This window comes from Ursus arctos, unplaced genomic scaffold (genome assembly GCF_023065955.2).
Source record: "Ursus arctos isolate Adak ecotype North America unplaced genomic scaffold, UrsArc2.0 scaffold_24, whole genome shotgun sequence".
Taxonomy (NCBI): Eukaryota; Metazoa; Chordata; class Mammalia; order Carnivora; family Ursidae; genus Ursus; species Ursus arctos.
This window is the reverse complement of record NW_026622919.1, coordinates 38,356,426-38,376,710: the sequence shown is the minus strand read 5'-3', so window position 1 is coordinate 38,376,710 and position 20,285 is coordinate 38,356,426. Positions and strand designations below refer to the sequence as shown.

General features: G+C 42.5%; 1 protein-coding gene and 1 pseudogene across 2 annotated transcripts in view; one reads left to right on the top strand and one right to left on the bottom strand.

The window, feature by feature from the left end:
• The window catches only part of MYO1D (myosin ID), a 331,010-nt gene that overhangs the window by 119,420 nt on the left and 191,305 nt on the right, over nt 1-20,285 (bottom strand). For both annotated transcript variants that reach the window (XM_044390721.3, XM_026517625.4), the window contains exon 20: nt 12,699-12,812. In XM_044390721.3, coding sequence (XP_044246656.3) covers nt 12,699-12,812 — 114 coding nt within the window. The remainder of the gene's footprint in view (nt 1-12,698; nt 12,813-20,285) is intronic.
• On the top strand, nt 2,126-2,520 carry LOC123002031 (40S ribosomal protein S24-like; annotated as a pseudogene).

The window sequence follows — 20,285 nt, the reverse complement described above, 5'->3', positions numbered from 1 at the left end:
GGAGGAGAGAGGGGAGTAGGCGGGCACACACCCGCTCAGGCGGTGCCAGACGTCAGCTGACCGCCTTCATTGAGATTGCCATGGAAACACCTTCTCCTGGGACACTGCCATGAGGGTAGGGTGCTTTAGAAGCGGTGATGGGGAGCAGAGCCCACAGCGATGGATTTCAGCAGGGCTCACCCCTGTGCACATTCCAAGGACAATCCATCTTCCAAATGAAATGATAGCTTTCTAGTGAGTCACCGTCAGATAGAATAATAAAGCATGAAGCCCTGCATAATTACAACCCATTTACCTCTACAAAACATTCACATCACTTCAGATCATCGTCTCTTTTCTCGCCACTGCTCGCCTGTATTCTCCACAGAACTGAAGGAGGTATTTGTGTAATTAATTGGCTACTTCCTTAGCCATCAAGCCCACACCGATAAAAAGGGGCTGTATCAAACAGCATTAGCAGACAGATTCAAACATTCTTCAAACCAACCCATCAGGCAAAACTAACACAATTCACCAACAAAAGGGTGAGAGGCGTTCCAGCTGAGGTCGGGTTAAATGTTTCAGTTGATGCAGTCGCACTCGACACCAGTGAACAGATTTTATGTTTACGCAAATTAAACTCGATCTTGGCAACCAGCTCCCCGAGTGCTGGCTGGGGTGAGCCCATGTCCCTGTGAACTCACACGGCGCAAGCTCATTGATTGAGGCGACTTGCCTCAGCCATGGGGTGCAATCATTTCCAGCCATTTATAGTGATCTCTAGGATGATTCTGGGAGTTAAAAAGAGGTTGCGATCAAGGTTCTGTACACAACATTACTAATTAGGTAGGTTACTTCTTGACTGTTCTCCATATCAAGCCGAGCAACCCTGAGTCTCCCAGCTTTGCAAAACATTCAAATTCTTACCCTCCTATCCCCTGTAGAAAATTTTAACCTTTCTTGACATTGGAAATGCTTTAATTTGATATTACAACTTACAAATACAGTGTAGACAGTGACTCAAGGGGGATGGTGCTAATCTGTCAGTAACAGAGAATCCAGCTGGCTGAAGCCCAATCCCAACTCCGTATTATTTGTACAAAGAAAGCCACTTTGTGGCTAAGGAAGGGGTCACTTGTAACTTGAATGTCTCATTCTCAGACTGCTGTTTATAATTACTTGACCGTGCCATTTGTGAGAACAGTGTTTACTGAAACTCATCTCAAAAACCTGTCATGATTTCCTATTTTTATATTTCCCACAAAGAGTGACTGAACTCATTGCTAAATGATAATCTGGCTGAATAGTTTTTGCTAATGGAAGAGAAAAAATGTGCCAAATATATTTTATTTTTTATTTTATTTTTTATCTATTATATTTTAATTATATTTTGTTTAGGCTTGCATGAAGATCCATCTTTCTCTCTTGAACACAAACCAATTAAAGACAGGGAGCGGAGAGGTGATTCCTGTAGAGATTAGCTGGGACCCCCGAGTGTGCTGGGTTACGCAGTTTAGGGTAACAGAATACTCGATGCTACTACATGTCTGTTAGAATGGCTAGAATTGAAACAAACGGAGAGTAGCAAAAACTGGTGAAGATGAACTCTCATTCACTGCTGATAGGAATGCAAAACAGTACAGCTACTTTGGGAGACAATCTGGCAGTTCACAGAAAGCCAGACTTAGTCTTGCCACGTGATGTAGCAATTGCACAGGGAGGTATTTACCCGGATGATTTGAAAACTGGTGTCCCTACAAAAACCTGCACGTGAATGTTTAGCAGCTTTATTCATAATGGCCTCAAACTGGAAATGACCAAGATGTCCTTCGATAGGGTAGATGGATAAGCAAACTGTGGGCATCCACACATTGGAATATTATTCAGCAATAAAAAGAAATGAGCTATTAAGCCATGGAAAGCCATGGAAGACCCTCAGGTACATATGGCTAAGTAAAAGAAGCTAATGAGAAACGGTTACAAAGTGTCTGATTCCAAGCATGTGATATTCTAGAAAAGGCACCACTATAGAGACAGTAAAATGATCAGTGGTTGCCGGGGCTTGGGGGTGAGAGGTAACAGTTGTAGAAATAAATAAGAAATATCAAGCGTTCCCTCCCTGGCTGCCTGAGGACTGACTGCCATTATGAACAACACAGAAACGATCCGAACCAGGAAGTTCACAACCAACTGATGACTTGAGCAGAAAAAAACGGTCATTGATGTCCACCACCCCAGAAAGGCAACAGTACCTAAGACAGAAATTTGGGAAAAACTGGCCCAAACATATAAGACCACACCAGATGTCATCTTTGTGTTTGGAGGCAGCATGCATTTTGATGGTGGCAAGCCAATTGGCTTTGGCACGATTTATGATTCCTTGGATTACAGAAGGAAAATGAACCCAAACATAGACTTGCAAGACATCGCCTACGTGAGAAGAAAAAGACCTTAAAAAAACAGCAAAAGGAATACGAGGACAGAATGAAGGAGGTCAGGGCGACTGCAAGGGCCAGTGCCGGTGTTGGCACAAAGGAGTGAAGATTCTGTGGGGACTGTGGGGACCTGCAGGGAATATGTTGACTGTAGACTTTTTGCAAGAGGATTCACAAGCTATGAAAACTTAAAAAAAATCAAGAAGAAAGTACTGGAAGAATTTGGTTGTGAAAAGAGACTGGGAAAAGAACTAAATATAACAGGTATCGGTATAGTGATGGGCAACTTATCAGTATGTGAGTATTTGATGGTGATATTTATTTTTTTTTAATGCTAAATTCTAGTTGTTCACAGAAAAAAATAGGGTGTCTATTCTGTAAGTGGTCAGAAATTTAGACCACAGTGGGGGAAACATAACAGTAGCATGGCTACAATGAAACATGCAAACATGAGCCACAAGGCAGAGTTGGCTGTACTTACGCCACTTTTGTTGAGATGCAAGCTATCAACTCGAGAATGTGGAAGTGTACTATACAAATAAAATTATCACCTCCTGATTTAACTGCTGGTTAGTAGGAAATACAGGGGCTCGGAGAATAAATTAAATGAACCACGAGGAAACAGACAAATCCACACGAGACCAGTTCTGGACTCTAAAAAGACCATGTCATGCATACCACATGTCGGAGGGAATGTGGAGAAACCAGAACTCCCATGTGCTGGAGGGAATGCAAAATGGAGCAGCCATTTTGGAAAAGTGCGGTAGTTTCTTACTAAGTTAAACAAATGCCATCTGATGGAATAATTCCCCTCCTATAATAGCCACCAAGAGAAATAAAAGCATATGCTCATATAAAGACTTACATGCAGATGAACCTAGCAGCCAAATGTCCATCCACTGGTGCGTGGAGAAATGAAATATGGTCTATCCATGCGATGGAGTACGACTCATCAGTGAGACAAACAAACCGATGACATAAGGCCCTACCCAGATGAACCTCAAAAACATAGTGAGTGAAGGAAGCCACGCGCAAAACAATACGTGCTGCATGATTCCGTGTATATCAAGTTTCTAGAAAAGGTAAAAGGAGAGGCTGAAGTTGGGAGTGAGGATTTACTGCAAATGGGCACAAGAGAACTCTCTGAGGTGACGGAAATGTTCTAAAACTGGATTGTGTGATGTTTGCACAACTGCATACATTTACTGAAAGTAACTGAATGGTACCTTCCAATGGGTGAATTTTATGGTAAGTAAATGTATTAGCTTGCTAGCGCAGTCATACAGAGCCCCACAGAACGGATGGCTTAAACAAGTTCCGGAGGCTAGAAGTCCAAGATCAAGGTGTGGAAGGGTGCGGTTCTTCTGAGGCCTCTCTCCTAGACTTGTGGATGGCCGTCTTCTCTCTCTGTCCTCACGTGGTCTTGCCTCTTCTTACAAGGACACCAGTCATATCAGAATAGGGCCTACCCTAACGTCCTCATTGTAGCCTAATTACTTCTTTGAAGGTCCCATCTCCAAAGACAGCCACATTCTGAGGTACTGGGGGTTAGGACTTCAACCAGTGAATTTTGGGGGGGCAACAATTCACCATTATAGCAAATAATAATTTAATAATGCTGTTTTAAAAGTCAACATCATGAAAAAAAGGGTGTGTGCGTGGAGGTACAGTTTTGGACTAAAAGAGATGTAACTCTAAAAAAAAATGAACGTAGATAGTATTTTTAAAAATAGGTATAAGACATTCTTTGAACAGCTGAAGAAATTTGAACGTGTGCTGGATATCAAATGATATTATGGAAATGTTATTTTCTTAGATATGAAAACAGCATTGTGGTTATGAAGGAGAAAGTCCTTGTTCTTAGGAGAATGCATACTGGATTATTTTAGAGGCAAAGTGTCATCAAGGAGAGATAAAACAAATATAGAAAAAAAAAACCACTCATTGAATCTAGGTGGAGGGCATCCGGGTATTCCCTGTACTCTTCTTTCAACTTCTCTATATATTTGAAAAATTTTATAATACAAAGTCAGAGGGATGGGATTAGCATTGAACTCTGAGGAGGCAGGAAGTTCTCAAGACAAGAAAGACACCTCTGCCAAAGATTTCCTTTATTCCTTTCCTTCCTTGCTAATTGAAGTAGAAAATGTATCCTTCTAAAGCTAACACCCAGTTATAGCTTTTTCTAAGTGAAAAACGGTTAGTGTTTCTACTGTTTCTGCTGCATAAAATTTAGAAGAAAACATAACATAGATTTTAGAATTTTTAAAGTTTGACATGGAAGAGGCCAAGAAACGGGGGTATAGCTCATTTAAAATAACAAATGACAAGTAAAGATCTTTAATTTTTTTAAAAGATTTTATTTATTTATTTGAGAGAGAGAGAGAGAGCGATAGAGCACAAGCAGGGGGAGTGGTAGAGGGAGATGGAGAAGCACGCTCCCTGTTGAGCAGGGAGCCCGATGTGGGGCTTGATCCCAGGACCCTGAGCTGAAAGCAGACGTTTAACTGACTGAGCCACCCAGGCGCCCCAAGATCTTTTTTTTAATAGGAGTAGCTAACAGGTGACCTGTGGGATAACCAGGGCCTCCAGATGTGTTTTATTTGACTTTCATGGCATTTAGTCAGGAGACTTACGTAAAATACAGACTTCAGCTTTTTCTCCGTGAATCCAAAGACTTGGCATACTGGGCTCAGGCATGGCCACGCAGACCACAGTGGAGTGGTGACTGCCCCATGACAGGGTACAGGCTTCATTCACTTCTGAACCTGTCAGACCCTCAGAGGAATCTGACCGTTTGACAAAGGAAATGAGTAAATGTTAAGTTGTTGCTTCTGATGAGATCTGCTTTACTACCATGCTCGGCTCTCTTCCCATTCACGTGGATGCAGCTAATGAGGACATTACGTTGGGAGGAAGGTGAAATTGAAGGCAAAGGATCTGGGTATGGATGTGTGGTGCCAGGCCAGCCGTGTACCCACGTGCGGAACCATGAACGCAGGGCTATGGCCTCACACAGACACAAAAGTCAATTCTAGGTGGACTGTGGATGTCGATGTGAAAGGTAAAGCAGTGGAGTGCGCAGACGACACCAGACGAGAAGACCTCCATGGCCCTGGGATAGGGAATGATTCCTTAAGCAAAAACAAAACCGCATCAACTTCAAAGGAAAAAAATGATAAGTTGCGCTCCCTTAACAGAAAACGTTTTGTTCCAAGACACCACTCAAAGAATGAAAAGTGAAGTCACAGAGTCGGAGAAAGTATCTGCAACGCCTTTAACGGCCAAAGGGCACTTTATGCAGACTATAGAAAGAACTAGAAATCAATTTTTAAAAGACAACTGAATAGAAAAATGGGCAAGAGATTTAAACAGGCATTTCTCAAGAGGCGTCCAAATGACCCATAAACACACAAAAAGGTGCTAGACCTTCTTAGTAGTGAGGCAATGCAAATAAAAAACACAATCCGTATCTGTCAACAAATGAACGGATAAAGAAGTGGCATATCCACGTGATGGAAGATTATTCAGCCACGAGAAGGAAGGAAATCCTGCCATTTGCAACGAGTAGGATGGACCTTGAGGGCATCATGCCCGGTGAAATAAACCAGAGAAAGAAATGCTTTTGATCTCACTTACATGTGGAATCCTAAACAGCCGAACTCATAGAAACAGAGTGGAGTGGTGGTTACCAGTGGCTGGAGAGTAGGGGAAATGGGAGATGTTGGACAAAGGGCACAAACTTCCAGTTGTAAGATGAATAAGTTCTAGGGAACTACTGTACCGCAATGGTGACGACAGCTCATAATACTGTATTATATACTTGAAAGCTGCTAAGTGAGCAGACCTTAAATACTCTCACCACAAAAAAGAACTGGTAATTCTGTGACGTGATGGAGCTTTTGGCTAATGCTGTGGCAGTGATCATTTTGCAATATGTATCAAATCCGCCCGTTGTACACTTTACATGCGAACAATGTTATATGTCATTTATAGCTCAAGAAAGCTGGAAAAAGCCCCCACCATGTGTAACTACCACGTCCCTACCAAAATAGTGGACACTGAAAAGACTGTCAGCAGCTGGTATTGGGGAGGAGATGGGAGCACCTGGAACTGTCACACGTTGTTGGTGGAGCTGTAAACCAGAGCAACTGCTTTGGAAACCTGGAATTATCTACTACAGTTTCACTCCCGGGTATCTGTCCAGAGAAAATGTATGCAAAACAAGAGTCAGATGCTCAACCGACTGAGCCACCCAGGTGCCCCTAAATGCTGTTTTTAATTCTGCAACATGTTTTGCTTTTAAATTAACAGAAACTGATCAGAACAATACAACAGATAATGATCTGATGAATTCTTATCTTTAAAAAATAATATTAGGGATACTGCCAGTGCAGTAGAATGCTGACTGCAGGTAACGGTTTCATGTGGTGTTGCAGACGTTAAGATATGGATGAAACAGATTGTCTCACAAGCAATCACTGAACTTAAAGTCTGTGAACTTCCCTCCCTCCTATAAGAAAACACATACACACATACCATACATTACCATATATGTGATAACTCGAAAACATGCCATTAAACCACCCATGGCTTAAAGAGGAACTCACGATGGAAATGACAAAATAATTAGAATTGAATAAGGACAGTATGACATATTATAACGTGAAGTTTAGCTCAAACCATTTCTAAACACAAATTTGTAGACTTCGATGCATTTTTAAAAACGAAAATTTAAAAATGAGAGCAGGGGTGCCTGGGTGGCTCAGTCAGTTAAGTGTCTGCTTTCGGCTCAGGCCGTGATCCCAGACTCCTGGGATCGAGCCCCACATCAGGCTCCTTACTCAGAAGGGAGTCTGCTTCTCCTTCTGCCTCCGCCTGCTGCTTCCCGTGCTTGTGCTCTCTCTCTTTGTTAAATAAATAAATAAATAAATAAATAAATAAAATCTTTAAAAAAATAAAATAAAATAAAAAATAAAAATGAGAGCAGTTAATCCCTCAGCTCAAAAAGCTAGAAAAAGAACCAATAGAGTAAATCTAGAGACTGGAGAAGGAAAAACAAGAGCAGCGGTCAATGAAAAGATCATGAAATCAATAAAATAGGTCTCTAGCAAAACTGACCTTGGAAAAAATGAGAAAAAGCCCATCTGATCAGTCTGAGGAACACAGAGGGTATGTAACAGAGGTACAGTTTTAGAGCTTTCACCCCAGGCCGTCCCTGAGGTCACTGGCTTCCCTGAAATCAGGCGCCCACACTGGCTCAGTGGCTTTTTCTCCCCTGAAGAACCGCGGAGGGCTGCCTCTCCAAGTTCAAGGGAGCGGGGCGTACTCTTCTTTAGACAGAGGAGAAAGCGAATGGAACTGTGTGTGTTTCACAGGCTGTACGGTAACGACTTGAGTATTATCGTGTGTCCAAATCTCCCCTGGGCTTCAGTGGTCACCTGCCTTGCTTACTTCACCTTTCTCTTTGGCTTACTCTCCCTCCTCTATCCTCCACAGAGAGCTTTCTTTCTTTTTCCTCCCCCTTTACGGAGGTATACATAACATGCGTTCAACAGAGTGCACAAATCTCAAGGGAACTGCCTGATGAATTGGAACCCATGTATACATAAGTGTAAGCACTACCAGCTCAAGCTACGGAGCTGGTCATTTCCAGCCCCCAGAAGGCTCTTTCTTTCCTCCCTGCTCATGTCTCTGTGTCTTTGCTGTTCCTTGTGCCCCAAATACTTTCCCTCCAAGTAGACACATAGCTCATTCCGTAGCTCCTTCAAGTCTCTGCTTGAATGTCAACTGCTCAGTGAGGCCTGGTCACCCTATTTGAAATTACAACACCCCTCACATCCTCTATCTTCCTTCCCTATTCTATTTCTTCCCTTATCCCCCCCTAATGAATTACATGATGTGTGTGCGTGTATATGCACACATGCGTACATACACATATATAGACACACACATAAACGTAGACGCCTCTGCTCCCCACTGAAGTTCCATAAGGGCAGAAATTTTGACTGTGTTGACACTTCCACAATACCTGTATGTCTGGCACATAATGAGTCCTCAGTAATCACTCAGTGAATGAAGAGTTTAGTTACTGAGATTGTAAAGGTTGGAACGAGACAATCTGGTTATAGCTGTCTGAAACCCCAAATGAAGGTAATTCCTGCTCCGCCGTTCTAACTCCGGCATAACTCCCCATTACTAGAGTCTCCTGAAGTCTCTGTTCATTGCACCTCAAGGTCTAGCAGAAAGAAATGAGCACGAGGATGCCGCCAGAAACTACTCTCAGACGGGCTGTGCCCCCCACTTGCCGCCCGTCAACAAGGAAGAGGAGCTCTCCACCCAGCATGCAGAGCCTTGGTCTGTAGGGAGCAAGCAGTCACTTACCCTATCACAGCCGAACCCCTGGAGGCTGGCTGATGTGCCCATTAGAGTTAAGTGCCTGGGGCACTGAGGTGCTACTGCTTTATACAAGGTCAATGGGTTGGGAGGGGTAAAGATAGTAAATTGGTTGAGTACTTTTTACGGTGCATTAGGAAAACAACAAATATTGGTCCCATGTTGCTGGCTGGAAGCAGTTAGGGAAACACATTCTGTCAAAAAGCACTGGTGAAGCCCAGGTTTAGAAGCTGATTAGCCAAACAATAGCGTCACTGAAACTCTCACCCAGGATGGGCATCCATGAGCACGATTTAGGTCCTGTTTGACAAAGACTGGAATGCTGGAGATTGGAAGAGGTGTAGGTGGGAAGAGTCCAAGGACCCAAGGATGCCTATTTGAAGCACTTCTCTCCTGATGACCCACCCCAGTGCGATCTCTGACCAAGCTCCAAAGATGATTTGAGCCTAAGGACAGTAGTCAAAGACCGTAGAGGCAAGAGATCAGTCACGCCCTAAACGAACTGCAGTCATCATCCGTGCTATCCCAGGAAAAGTCAGGGAAGAGGATACACAGATTAACAAGTCCTTGCCAAGGAACTGCAGTACCAATGTGGATCATGCAGAATTGGTTGCTATGGGGAGGACTCACCTGGAGACTGTTCAATATGTCATTGCAGGATGACACTCCAGTGGTTTACTGGGTTGGCTGATGTAGACCCCAGCATAGTGCTAGCCTGTGCTGTCTGGCAAGGCTGGTGACTATTAGGAAGAAGAAACTCAGAGAGAAGCAGAGCCCAAGAACATGGCAGGAACTCAGACTCTCCAAGCACTCATTTGCTGAGGGGGCTCCAGGATAACGCGGTCCCAAGGAGCTGCCTTCCATGCTGAATGGTAGCATTTCCTGGGTCTTCTCGAGATTCTTTTCCCTTACTACCATGTGTATCCTCATTAAAAACAAAACATTACTCAAGAGAGTGTATGGTCACAATCTGTTCCTTAGAGCCAGAAAAGCTTAAGTGAGACAGGAAAGGAGCCTGTGCAGAAGGAGGAGTGTGGGACCCTCAGCTGTCTGTTCTTACCGATTACTCTCACTTCTGAAAACTTTCCAAATTGATTCTGAAACACAACATTCCTATAGTTCTTTTCTTTCCTAGAATAATTCATAATCTATGGAACTGAAGGGAAACTACAGCTCATTCAGCACATGAAAGAGAGGAGCAAATGGAGGCCCATTGAGAGATTTCCTTCTTACTCCATTTCCTTCAGCGATTCTTTCCCCACCATTTAACAGGGAATGTTCTCGAATCATCTGTCCCCTTTCTCTCTCTAGACTCATAATTTCAGCCTCCAATTATACGCGGACCCGCTCTTAAATTTTTATCCTAAGTGCTGAATTCTTTCCCCCTCTATAATATTAGACTTCCAATTTAACGGTGGAACGTATACTTCCAAGTTTCACCAGTGCCTGAAACTCAACATGGCGAAATACGCACATCATCTCCTTCCTCCTTCCCACTTTCTGCATTAGTCTTATTAGCATCATCGTTTTTTAAAGAGTTCCTTGTCTTAACCTTTAATTTCAAAATACTCTGACCATGCAACAAGTATAAAGAATAAAACAACGAAGACTCATGTTTTCATTATCAACACTTAATATTTTGCCATATTTGTTTCAGACTCAAAAACAGTTTTATAGATATGGTTGGAAGTTCCCTATCCCATTCAACCTGGTCCCTTCTAGAGGCAGCCCCTCCTCCAAGGTTGGTGCCTACCAAAAGCAGACCCCGAGATAAAGGCTGATAAACACGCAGAAGTGATCTGGGAGGTGCAGGGACACTGGCAAGGGCGTGGGGAGGTGGTTCGGGGATGGGAAGACGGCCAACTGTACCCACTGTTAAATCAGCTACTGCTGTGGGCGACTGCAGGCAAAGTGGGTGCCGGCAGCCTACGGGCAGCCTTCTGACAAGGATGTTGGCTGATGGAAGAAATGATAAGGGAGTACAGGGGGACATGGGCAGGGTACTGATAGCATCTGTGATGTGTGTACCCATTCTTTTGACATGTTTTACCTTTACTGCCATTGTTAAACATCATTAATTTTTACGCTAGATGATAGTAGTTATAACATTAACAATGATGCTGCCGGCAAAGGGGGGCTGTGACTATAAATACACGCCAGTCACCATGAGCAAGGATGGCAGTTTGGGAAAGTAACTTCAGTTCAAAGAGGTGTTTAGCTACTTACTGAATTTGTATCAAGTGCTTTGACTCATCTCCCTTTAACAGGAGGTAAAGAAATAAAACACAGGCCACAATTTATTTTTCGTTTGGTTCCACACTTCATTTGACTTTGACAAAATCTGATTTTCTCTCGTATCTTCCTTCATCTCCTACTTTAAGATTGCATTTATTAGGCTTAAACGATGATTGATATGTGAGATTACAAGTGTTTGCTAAGAAGACTATATACAATCAAGAATGTCTTAGAATATCATTTTCTTCTTAGCTGCAATCCATTAGCCTTTGTATTGAAACGGAGAAGGATGCATGTGTGTGTACAGGGTGGGGGGGTGTAATGGGGACAAATCTCAACCCCATAATCAACCCGACAGTGATAGTCTAAATCACTTAGCAAAGCCAGGAATAGTCTGTCTTCTTTGTCCCTCACAACCAACAGGACTCCTGATTTAACAACACAGAACCACAAAACAATATGTTTCCTATTCCCTTTTGCAGAGACCAAAAGGATTTAAAATAATCTTTAAATGATACTCCGCATAGATTCTATTATTGGACAAACAGACCTCCTCCTTAGGAACTAGCAGACAGAAAAATCACCTGACACTCGAAAAGATCTCGTAGTCAGCAGGATCCTTCTGAAGAATCAGAACAGACAGTCACTTGTAAAGCAGGCCACATACAGCAGGAGAAAAATTAAAAAAAAAAAAATCTCATATTGAGATTCAAGGAGATATCCACCAAATTTCGTATTTCGAATGAGAAATGATTACAGAACTTGAAAATCCCGTGGAGGACAACTGAGTAAGTTTAGATCAGAAGCAAAATATATTGGTGAAAAGAACTTCTGGAAACAGCATAAATTTTACATCTGAAAGAAAGGTAATGTTTTCATGAAGTAATTCTCTACTGTTTTTCTACCTAATTCCATTTCCCTATGAAAACAAGCAAGAAAATACATTATGTGCCACAGCATTTAAGCAGTAAGTAGGATTAGGAAGAGAGAAAGGTCACGTAGAATGCAGAGTCCTTATGCTTGTTTTTTTTTTTAATTTTTTAAAGATTCTATCTATTTATTTGACAGAGATAGAGACAGCCAGCGAGAGACGGAACACAAGCAGTGGGAGAGGGAGAAGCAGGCTCATAGCGGAGGAGCCTGATGCGGGGCTCGATCCCATAACGCCAGGATCATGCCCTGAGCCGAAGGCAGACGCTTAACTGCTGTGCCACCCAGGCGCCCCGTTATGCTTGTTTTTTAAAATGCCTTCATTAATCTATTGGAAACTCTGGATCCTCCTCTTCCTCCTCCTCCCCCTGCCCCTCTTTCTCCTCTTTCTTCTCCTCTTTCTTCTCCTCCTCCTCCCCCTCCCCCTCCTCCTCCTCCTCCTCCTCCTTCTTCTTTTTTAGTTCTCTCCATACCCAATGTGTGGCTTGAACTCACGACCCCAAGATCAAGTCACACTCTACCGACTGAGCCAGCCAGGCGCGCCTGGATCCTTCTTATAGAAAATTGTACATTTGTATAAAACATAAGATAGGCATAAAATTTCAGGAATTCATGGGCTCCCTAAAGCCCCAAAGGTTGTAGTGATCAGTCTATTGAGCCATTAGTGGTGCAAGAACACCAGGTTAAGGATCCTGTATTCAGAACGAAGCAGGGGACACTTACGTTGTATAGAGGAATAGTCTTCATCACCTTGTACTGTTTAGTGGGGTCCATCTTATACAGGTGACGATCGGTGACAAAAATCGCTCGGTCTTCCACCTTACTGAATCGATTCACCTATAAGAAAACCAAACCAATAAGCCACCATGGCTCATCAAGAATGAAACCAAATTCTGTACCAGGAGGTGATCTATCCAGGGGCCGAGGTGGCTGGTTGTGGGGACACAGTCTTTAACAGGTACGTGCCATTCTACAGGGTGAGCAGAGATCTAAAAGGACTCACAGTTCCCAGATTTGGAGAGTGCTACAATTTAAATTTCACAATTTCGTAATTTCACAGGCAAAACAAGAAAAATACATAAGAATTAAAGGACTAAACACATGTGACCCAGACATTATAAAGAAAATGAAAAGACAACCCAGAGACGAAGCAGCAAATGTCTTGCACATCACGCTTCTGATAAGGAACTTGTATCTCTAAAAGAATAGAATATATATTGTACCTAGAATATATAACTCCATAATAAAAAAACAGAACAGAACAAAAAGAGTAAGGAATTTGAGCAGACGTTTCTCCAGAGAAGATATACAGATAGCCAATAAGCACATGAAAAGAGGCTTGACATCACGAGCCACCAGAGAAATGTCCAATCAGAACCACAGTGAGATACCACTTTCCACCCACCAGAATGACAATAATAAAAAAGACAGATAATAACAAATGTGGGCCAGGATGTGGAGAAACTGGAACCCCATCACTAGTGGTGGGATTGTAAAATGATGCAGTCACTTTGGAAAATAGTCTGGCAGGTCCTCAAGTGGTTAAATCCTGAAATACCATATGACCCAGAAATTCCACTCATAGGTATATACACAAGGGAACTGAAGACATAGCCACACAAAAACCTGGGCATGAATGTGCACAGCAGCATTCATCATGATAGCGGAAAAGAAGGAACAACCCAAACGTCCATCAACTGATGAACGGATAAATAAAACAGGATATATCCACACAATGGGATATAATCTGTCAACGAAAAGAAACGAGTATTGATGCACGCCATAACACGATGAGCCTTAGAAACATGATGCTAAGTAAAAGAAGCCGGTCCCACAGGACCACATATTGCAAGATGTCATTTACATGTAATATCCAGAATAAGCAAGTCTGCAGAAAACAGAAAGTAGGTTATTGGTTGCCTAGGGCTGGGGGAGATGGAAGGTTTGGAAGGATGACAGCTAAGGGGTAGGAGGTTTCTTTCTGAAAACTGATTGTGGTAATGGGTCTACAACTCTGTGAATACACTAAAAGGCAATGACTTGTGTACCTGAAAATGGTGAATGGTACGGTACGTGATTGTATCTCAAGCTCTAAAAGACGTAAGCCCTATCCGAAACGACTCATTCTGCCCCTTTCCTATGCAGTGCGTAGCTGTATTTCAGACCGAATTCCCTCAAGTATAATGAGTATGTCGTTAAATCTACATGTTCAGAGGCGCCTGGGTGGCTCAGTTGGTTAAGCGTCTGCCTTCAGCTCAGGTCATGATCCCGGTGTCCTGGGATCAAGTCCCACGTCGGGCTCCCTGCTCAGCGGGGAGTCTGCTTCTCCCTCTGCCCCTCCCCCTTCGTTCGTGCTTGCTCTCTTTCTCTCTCTGGCAAAAAGAAATAAATCTTAAAAAAAATCTACATGTTCGAAAATGGACAGTGCCTTCCTAGTGTCTATGGTGTGAATGCCTTATAATTACTACTGTCCAAAACAAGAGTGGGCCACGTAGAAAGGCAGTAAATGCCCCCCACAGAAAGGATACGAGTGGAAGCTAGGTGGACCCCTGATGTAGACGTGGTACAGGGGGTTCCTGCTTTGAGTACAAAGACTAGAGGTTTCCCGGGTCCCCTGCCACTCAGATTCTAGGATTCCTTTATCTGACTTTCAAGAGTTTTTCTATCTGCCATTATCCACCTTTTCATTTATTTTATTTTTTTATTTTAAAGATTTTATTTGTTTATTTATGAATCTCTACACCCAATGTGGGGCTCGAACTCACAATCCCGAGATTCAGAGTCCCATGCTCTACTAACTGAGCTAGCCACGTGCCCCACTATTCTTTTTTTTTTTTTTTAAGGATTTTATTTATTTGACAGGAGAGACACAGCAAGAGAGGGAACACAAGCAGAGGGAGCGGGAGAAGAAGGCTTCCTGCTGAGCAGGGAGCCCGATGTGGGGCTCGATCCCAGGACCCTGAGATCATGACCTGAGCCGAAGGCAGACGCTTAACGGCTGAGTCACCCAGGCGTCCCCTATTCTCCTTTTTAAACGTTATTTCTTTAAGGGCTCTGCTCCTGTCTGACAGGTTTCCTCATGTTATGCTCGCTCTTAAACGTTGACAATTTTCCACTCTCCTTTTTTACCTCTCTGTATTTTAAGATATTGCTCAAATTCTCATTCTATTATAAACCGCCCAAATTTCTAAAGTAAAAAAATGATCACTCTTTCCTCTAACTTCCTATTACACAGTTGTAGAGTGACTATATAAGATACATCTAGAGTTAAGAATGAAACAAAGACATGAACATCACAACCAAAGGGCACAGGGTTTTTCTTTTAAAGCAGGATACTTGGGAATACGACGAGCTGTCGTCTAAGCACTTTTGCTAACATAAAGCACTGGATCTTCTCCCAAACACTTTTTTTTTTTTTTGAAAGAAAGACAGGGCAGGTTTGCTGATGTTTATAAATTCCAAGACAATAAAGTTAAATCCATCCTTAGTCTGTATCTTCTCATTGTGAAATTTAGTTACTATCTACGCTTCTTTACTAAAAGGGCAGAAGTTATCATTTAATAATTGCAAAGTTTTAGTAGTTTCAAGGACACTGTAGTTTTCGGACCATGGATGCTTGTGATGAATATACTCGATAAGACAGCTGTGTAGAACACGCTGTTTTTAAACTTGTAGTTGAAGCCGTGTTTGGCACAAAACGTTGATTCCACTTCTGAATCTCGTGATAATCGACTACAACCTCACGGATGCAGAGCTCAGTAACTCAGTCCCTATAAAAGATTGTACAGGTTATCTGAAAATTGGAGGTATATAAAAAAAGCTGCTTCCCTTGTAAAATAGCTACAAATAGGTTACCAAAATAGTGACAAATATAACTTGTGAATTTACTTGAAAACGAAGTAAAAATCTCATATTCAACTGTATGATTTATTTTTTATTTTTTTATTTTTTTAAAAAGATTTTATTTATTTATTGGACAGAGAGAGACAGCCAGTGAGAGAGGGAACACAAGCAGGGGGAGTGGGAGAGGAAGAAGCAGGCTCCCAGCGGAGCAGCCTGACATGGGGCTTGATCCCAGAACGCCGGGATCACGCCCTGAGCCAAAGGCAGACGCTTAACGACTGCACCACCCAGGCGCCCCAATTTTTTTTTTTTAATGAAGATCAAGAAATAGCAAAACTATCGTATGGTAAAGGCAGTCCAAAGAGTGGGTGCCCTTGGTGGTGGGAGGGCTTGGCTGGGAAGGGGCCTGAGGGAGCCTGTCAGGTGATGGAAGTGTTCTCTATCGGGATTGGGTTGTGGTTTACATGGGTGTACACACTCCTCAAAACTCACGGAACTCTACGCTACAGATCCGTGCCTCTACTTGCATACAAATTATCCCTCAATACAGCACATACACAAACCACCGAAACATCTCAGATGTCTGGGACAGATATTTACTGCCTTACTTCCCAGACAGGAATTCTGCCTTCCAGCCAGACTGGAAGTTTCTTGAAGGTCATTATCATCTGATGGCCTTTTTCTTATACCTCACAGCACCCAGGACAGAAGTGGGCAGCCTGTAGCATTTCCTCCACCCTTGCTGATCAGTTGGTCTTGAGAGCACTTTTAATCCGACAGGATAATTTCAAGAGGTGCTCTTCCCCACATAAGCCAATCAGTGCTGATGACTGGAAAACACGGCAGCACGCTGGGGAGGTTGCATAATGTGTGGAGAAAATGTCACAAGTGGCAAGTGATAGCACTTTTGGTCAATAGATTAAGTCCCTGTTGCCCGGTTTGATCTTGGAAAATGTCCATTTCTGCACTGAAGAAAGAGGAAGTGGGGACTCTTGCTTTCTTCTTTCTGAGGCTGGAAGACTATCAGGAAGCTATCTCTTCAATAAAAAGCTCGCTAACATAGCAGGCACTATAAAAGCACATGGATTGTGGGGCGCCTGGGTGGCTCAGTCCGTTCAGTGTCTGCCTTCAGCTCAGGTTGTGATTCCAGGGTCCTGGGATCGAGCCCTGTATCAGGCTCCCAGCTCAGAGCCTGCCTCTCGCTCTGCCCCTCCCTCTGCTCGTGCTCTCTGTCTCTCTCAGATAAATAAAATCTTAAAAAAAAAAAAAAAAGCAACAACACATGGATTGCTCATCTGGAATTATTTATTCTTCTGGTTGTAATTGTTGAGATTTACTTGTACATTTTCTTTTATCCCATAAAGAGTCTTTTCCATGAGTTAATACTTTCCTTCAGAGTCTATATTTCTGGAGGTCGAGACCTTTGCCGGCAGCCATCACTACAATACTCTGTACACAGGATGCTGACAGGCCAGAGGAACTGTCCTGAGTGGAGCTAGGAGAAAACTTTGTGTCTGTACTTGCAACACTGTATTACTTGGTCGTACTATCCGTATAAAATCTTTAGATTCATACTTTCATTGAGAAAAGGGGTCTTTCTATAATCAGACATCTAAAAATGTGATTGGATTTATCTTTCCTGACATTTTTAAATCCAGCACATTGCTGCAATTAGAAAAAAAATTACACTGGTAAGCATTTCCTTAAATTGAATAATTTGATAATTTTTTTTTCAAAATGGCAATGTGCATTTTCAAGCCCTGCATAAGCCGCTGCTGATATTCAAGGAATGATATGAAACTGTTGGTTATGAGAATCCAAGACAAGTAGATGGGGTTGAGCTAGGTAGGAAACTAACACGTGAAAACAATTTCATATAAAGATAAATACAAAGAAAATAAATCTGGGTAACGGGACTGGGAGAAAATATATGTGTGATTCTGCAGGGTGCTACTCCATGAGAGAGTCAGAGAACGCCCAATTTGCAGGTAAATCTTTCCCTAACAGGCAGAATTAACCACAGGACATTTTATAAAGAAGAAATTAATTACATGCTAATTGGGATGCTTCAATCTTAGATTTGGGTAATATTTATCTCAAAACTGAGCACAAAAAAATTTCTGAACAACTCTAAAGTCCTGTTTCTCGGTGACTAGAAGCAAAAGCAAAGCAAAACAACGAAGAACAGAAAAACCCCTCCCCACGGGGCGCCTAGGTGGCACAGCGGTTAAGCGTCTGCCTTCGGCTCAGGGCGTGATCCCGGCGTTCTGGGATCGAGCCCCACATCAGGCTCCTCCGCTATGAGCCTGCTTCTTCCTCTCCCACTCCCCCTGCTTGTGTTCCCTCTCTCTCTGGCTGTCTCTATCTCTGTCAAATAAATAAATAAAATCTTTAAAAAAAAAAAAAAAAAAGAAAAACCCCTCCCCTAAGCAAAACAGAAGGCACACCTGTGATAATATATCCCCCATCCCCGCTCCCCAGATCATATTTTCAAGATGCAAACGAAGAAGGTAGAGACTAACGTGAACACCCTGTTACCTCCGGGAGGCTACACGGCCAACTCCATGAGGAGAGGTAAGACAGGACACAGCAGGGTACACTGCTGTAGAAAAGGGAGCAAACTAACATTTAGGTTTTCAACTATCTTCTCCCCGCTGCTGCCTCATGGTTTTAGAAATCCATCAATCTGCCAAACACTGCTTTTATAACCAACGCGTATTTTTCAGTCTTCAGCTTGACAAAAAAGGTATCTGTAATTAAGAGTAAAGTAGAGTCTATGTGGTAAACTGACGGCTACTCTCCGTAGTAATTATTTACCCTCACATAGCAACGATTTTTGCCATAAAAGGGATTTGGCCCTTGTCAGAAGGCTTGAAACAAGGTGACTGTAGAGCTCCTACGTTTGCATTTTTCTAAGTTGTTCTGCACACCACCACCCTCACGGGATGCTTTGTGAAAGAAAGGGTTCCAAGTTGGGTTGGTTGGAGGAACCCTGCAAACCACAGCCTCCCTGAGGATATTGGTAACCCATGAACACATGAAAGGCTAGGAGAATTCTGCACTTAAAGGGCATATTTGACTGCTTCACCCAGCATTTCCCACAGAAGACACAAGGAATCCTTTTTAAAAACACATGAATACAGAATATAGAATTCAACAGGACCCGGGTTTGTGAAAGCATGGTGGAGGACACCAATCATGTGTACCCGTGTTAGAGCAGGGAGACTAGAGAGCATCTAAAAGTGGACCGTGAGTAATGAGTACAGGCAGTGCTCCTCATGCCTGCAAAATCACGTCAGAAATACAGGTGTGTTGAACGAGAGCATGAAAAAAGAAAAGCACGTTACATAATTTCACGGGGTCACACAAGAGTCAAAAACAAGAGGCCAGCCATGGTGGTAAAGTGGACAGTACTTCCCTTTTTGTGATGTGTCCACGAGTTAACTTGGAAACCAAAAGGCAAAAACCTCAAAGCAGCAATTTTACTGAAGGGCTGTTTAGAAATATTACATTCCTTTTTATATAAAAATGTAATTTCTAATGAGAACAGGTCAGACATCTTTACCTTGTGTTTTAGCAACTCAAATCATCCTTAAAACAGATCGAGTGAGTGGGAAGGACATCATGTACCAAAGAAAGAGCTTTGAGTTGCATAACAGCAGAATCAAAGTGGCAAAGAAAAAATTTTACCATACATACATAAATTTGTAAATCCAAACTTAATTAAAATAATTATGGCAGAGAAACACTGTTTTTCTTTCTCATAAATTCATAAAGTAATAAAAAAATTGGATCACAGACTCAGTGTTAGATGAGATCTCGTCTTATTTCTTCTATGACCCACGCTAAAATCCTCCAAAGAGAACTCCCTGTCACCTGGGTCTTGCCCAAATCCTTCTGGTGATCTATTTATAGCTTTAGGCAAGACCACAGGGGGTCAGAGATAAAGCTCCCCCGAAGAGTCAGACCAACAGAAAACACATTATGGGTGAGAGTAGCTATTTGCATAAGTTTCCCCCCTTAAAGGACATTTTATAACTGTAGTTAATGGAAAGTGGTTATTTTAAAAAGAATCAAAGCATAAAGAAGAGGGCTTTACTGAAATCACATCAAGTTTACCTAGCCCATCCCTGGGATTGAAAAATTTCTATAAAAGACATTATCTAAACTCAACACGAAAAACCCCAGACAATCTGACTGAAAAACGGATAGAGGACCCAAACAGACATTTTCCCAAAGATGTGCAGATGGGCAACAGACACACGAGAAGATGCTCGACTTCACTCATCATCAGGGAAATGCAAGTCAGAACCACAATGAGCTACCACCTTACACCTGTCAGAATGGTTAGAATCAAAGACAAGAAAAAACAAATATCGGTGAGATGTGGAGAAAAAGAAACCCTCATGCACTGTTGGTGGGAATGCAAACTGGTGCAGCCACTGTGGAAAACAATATGGTGGTTCC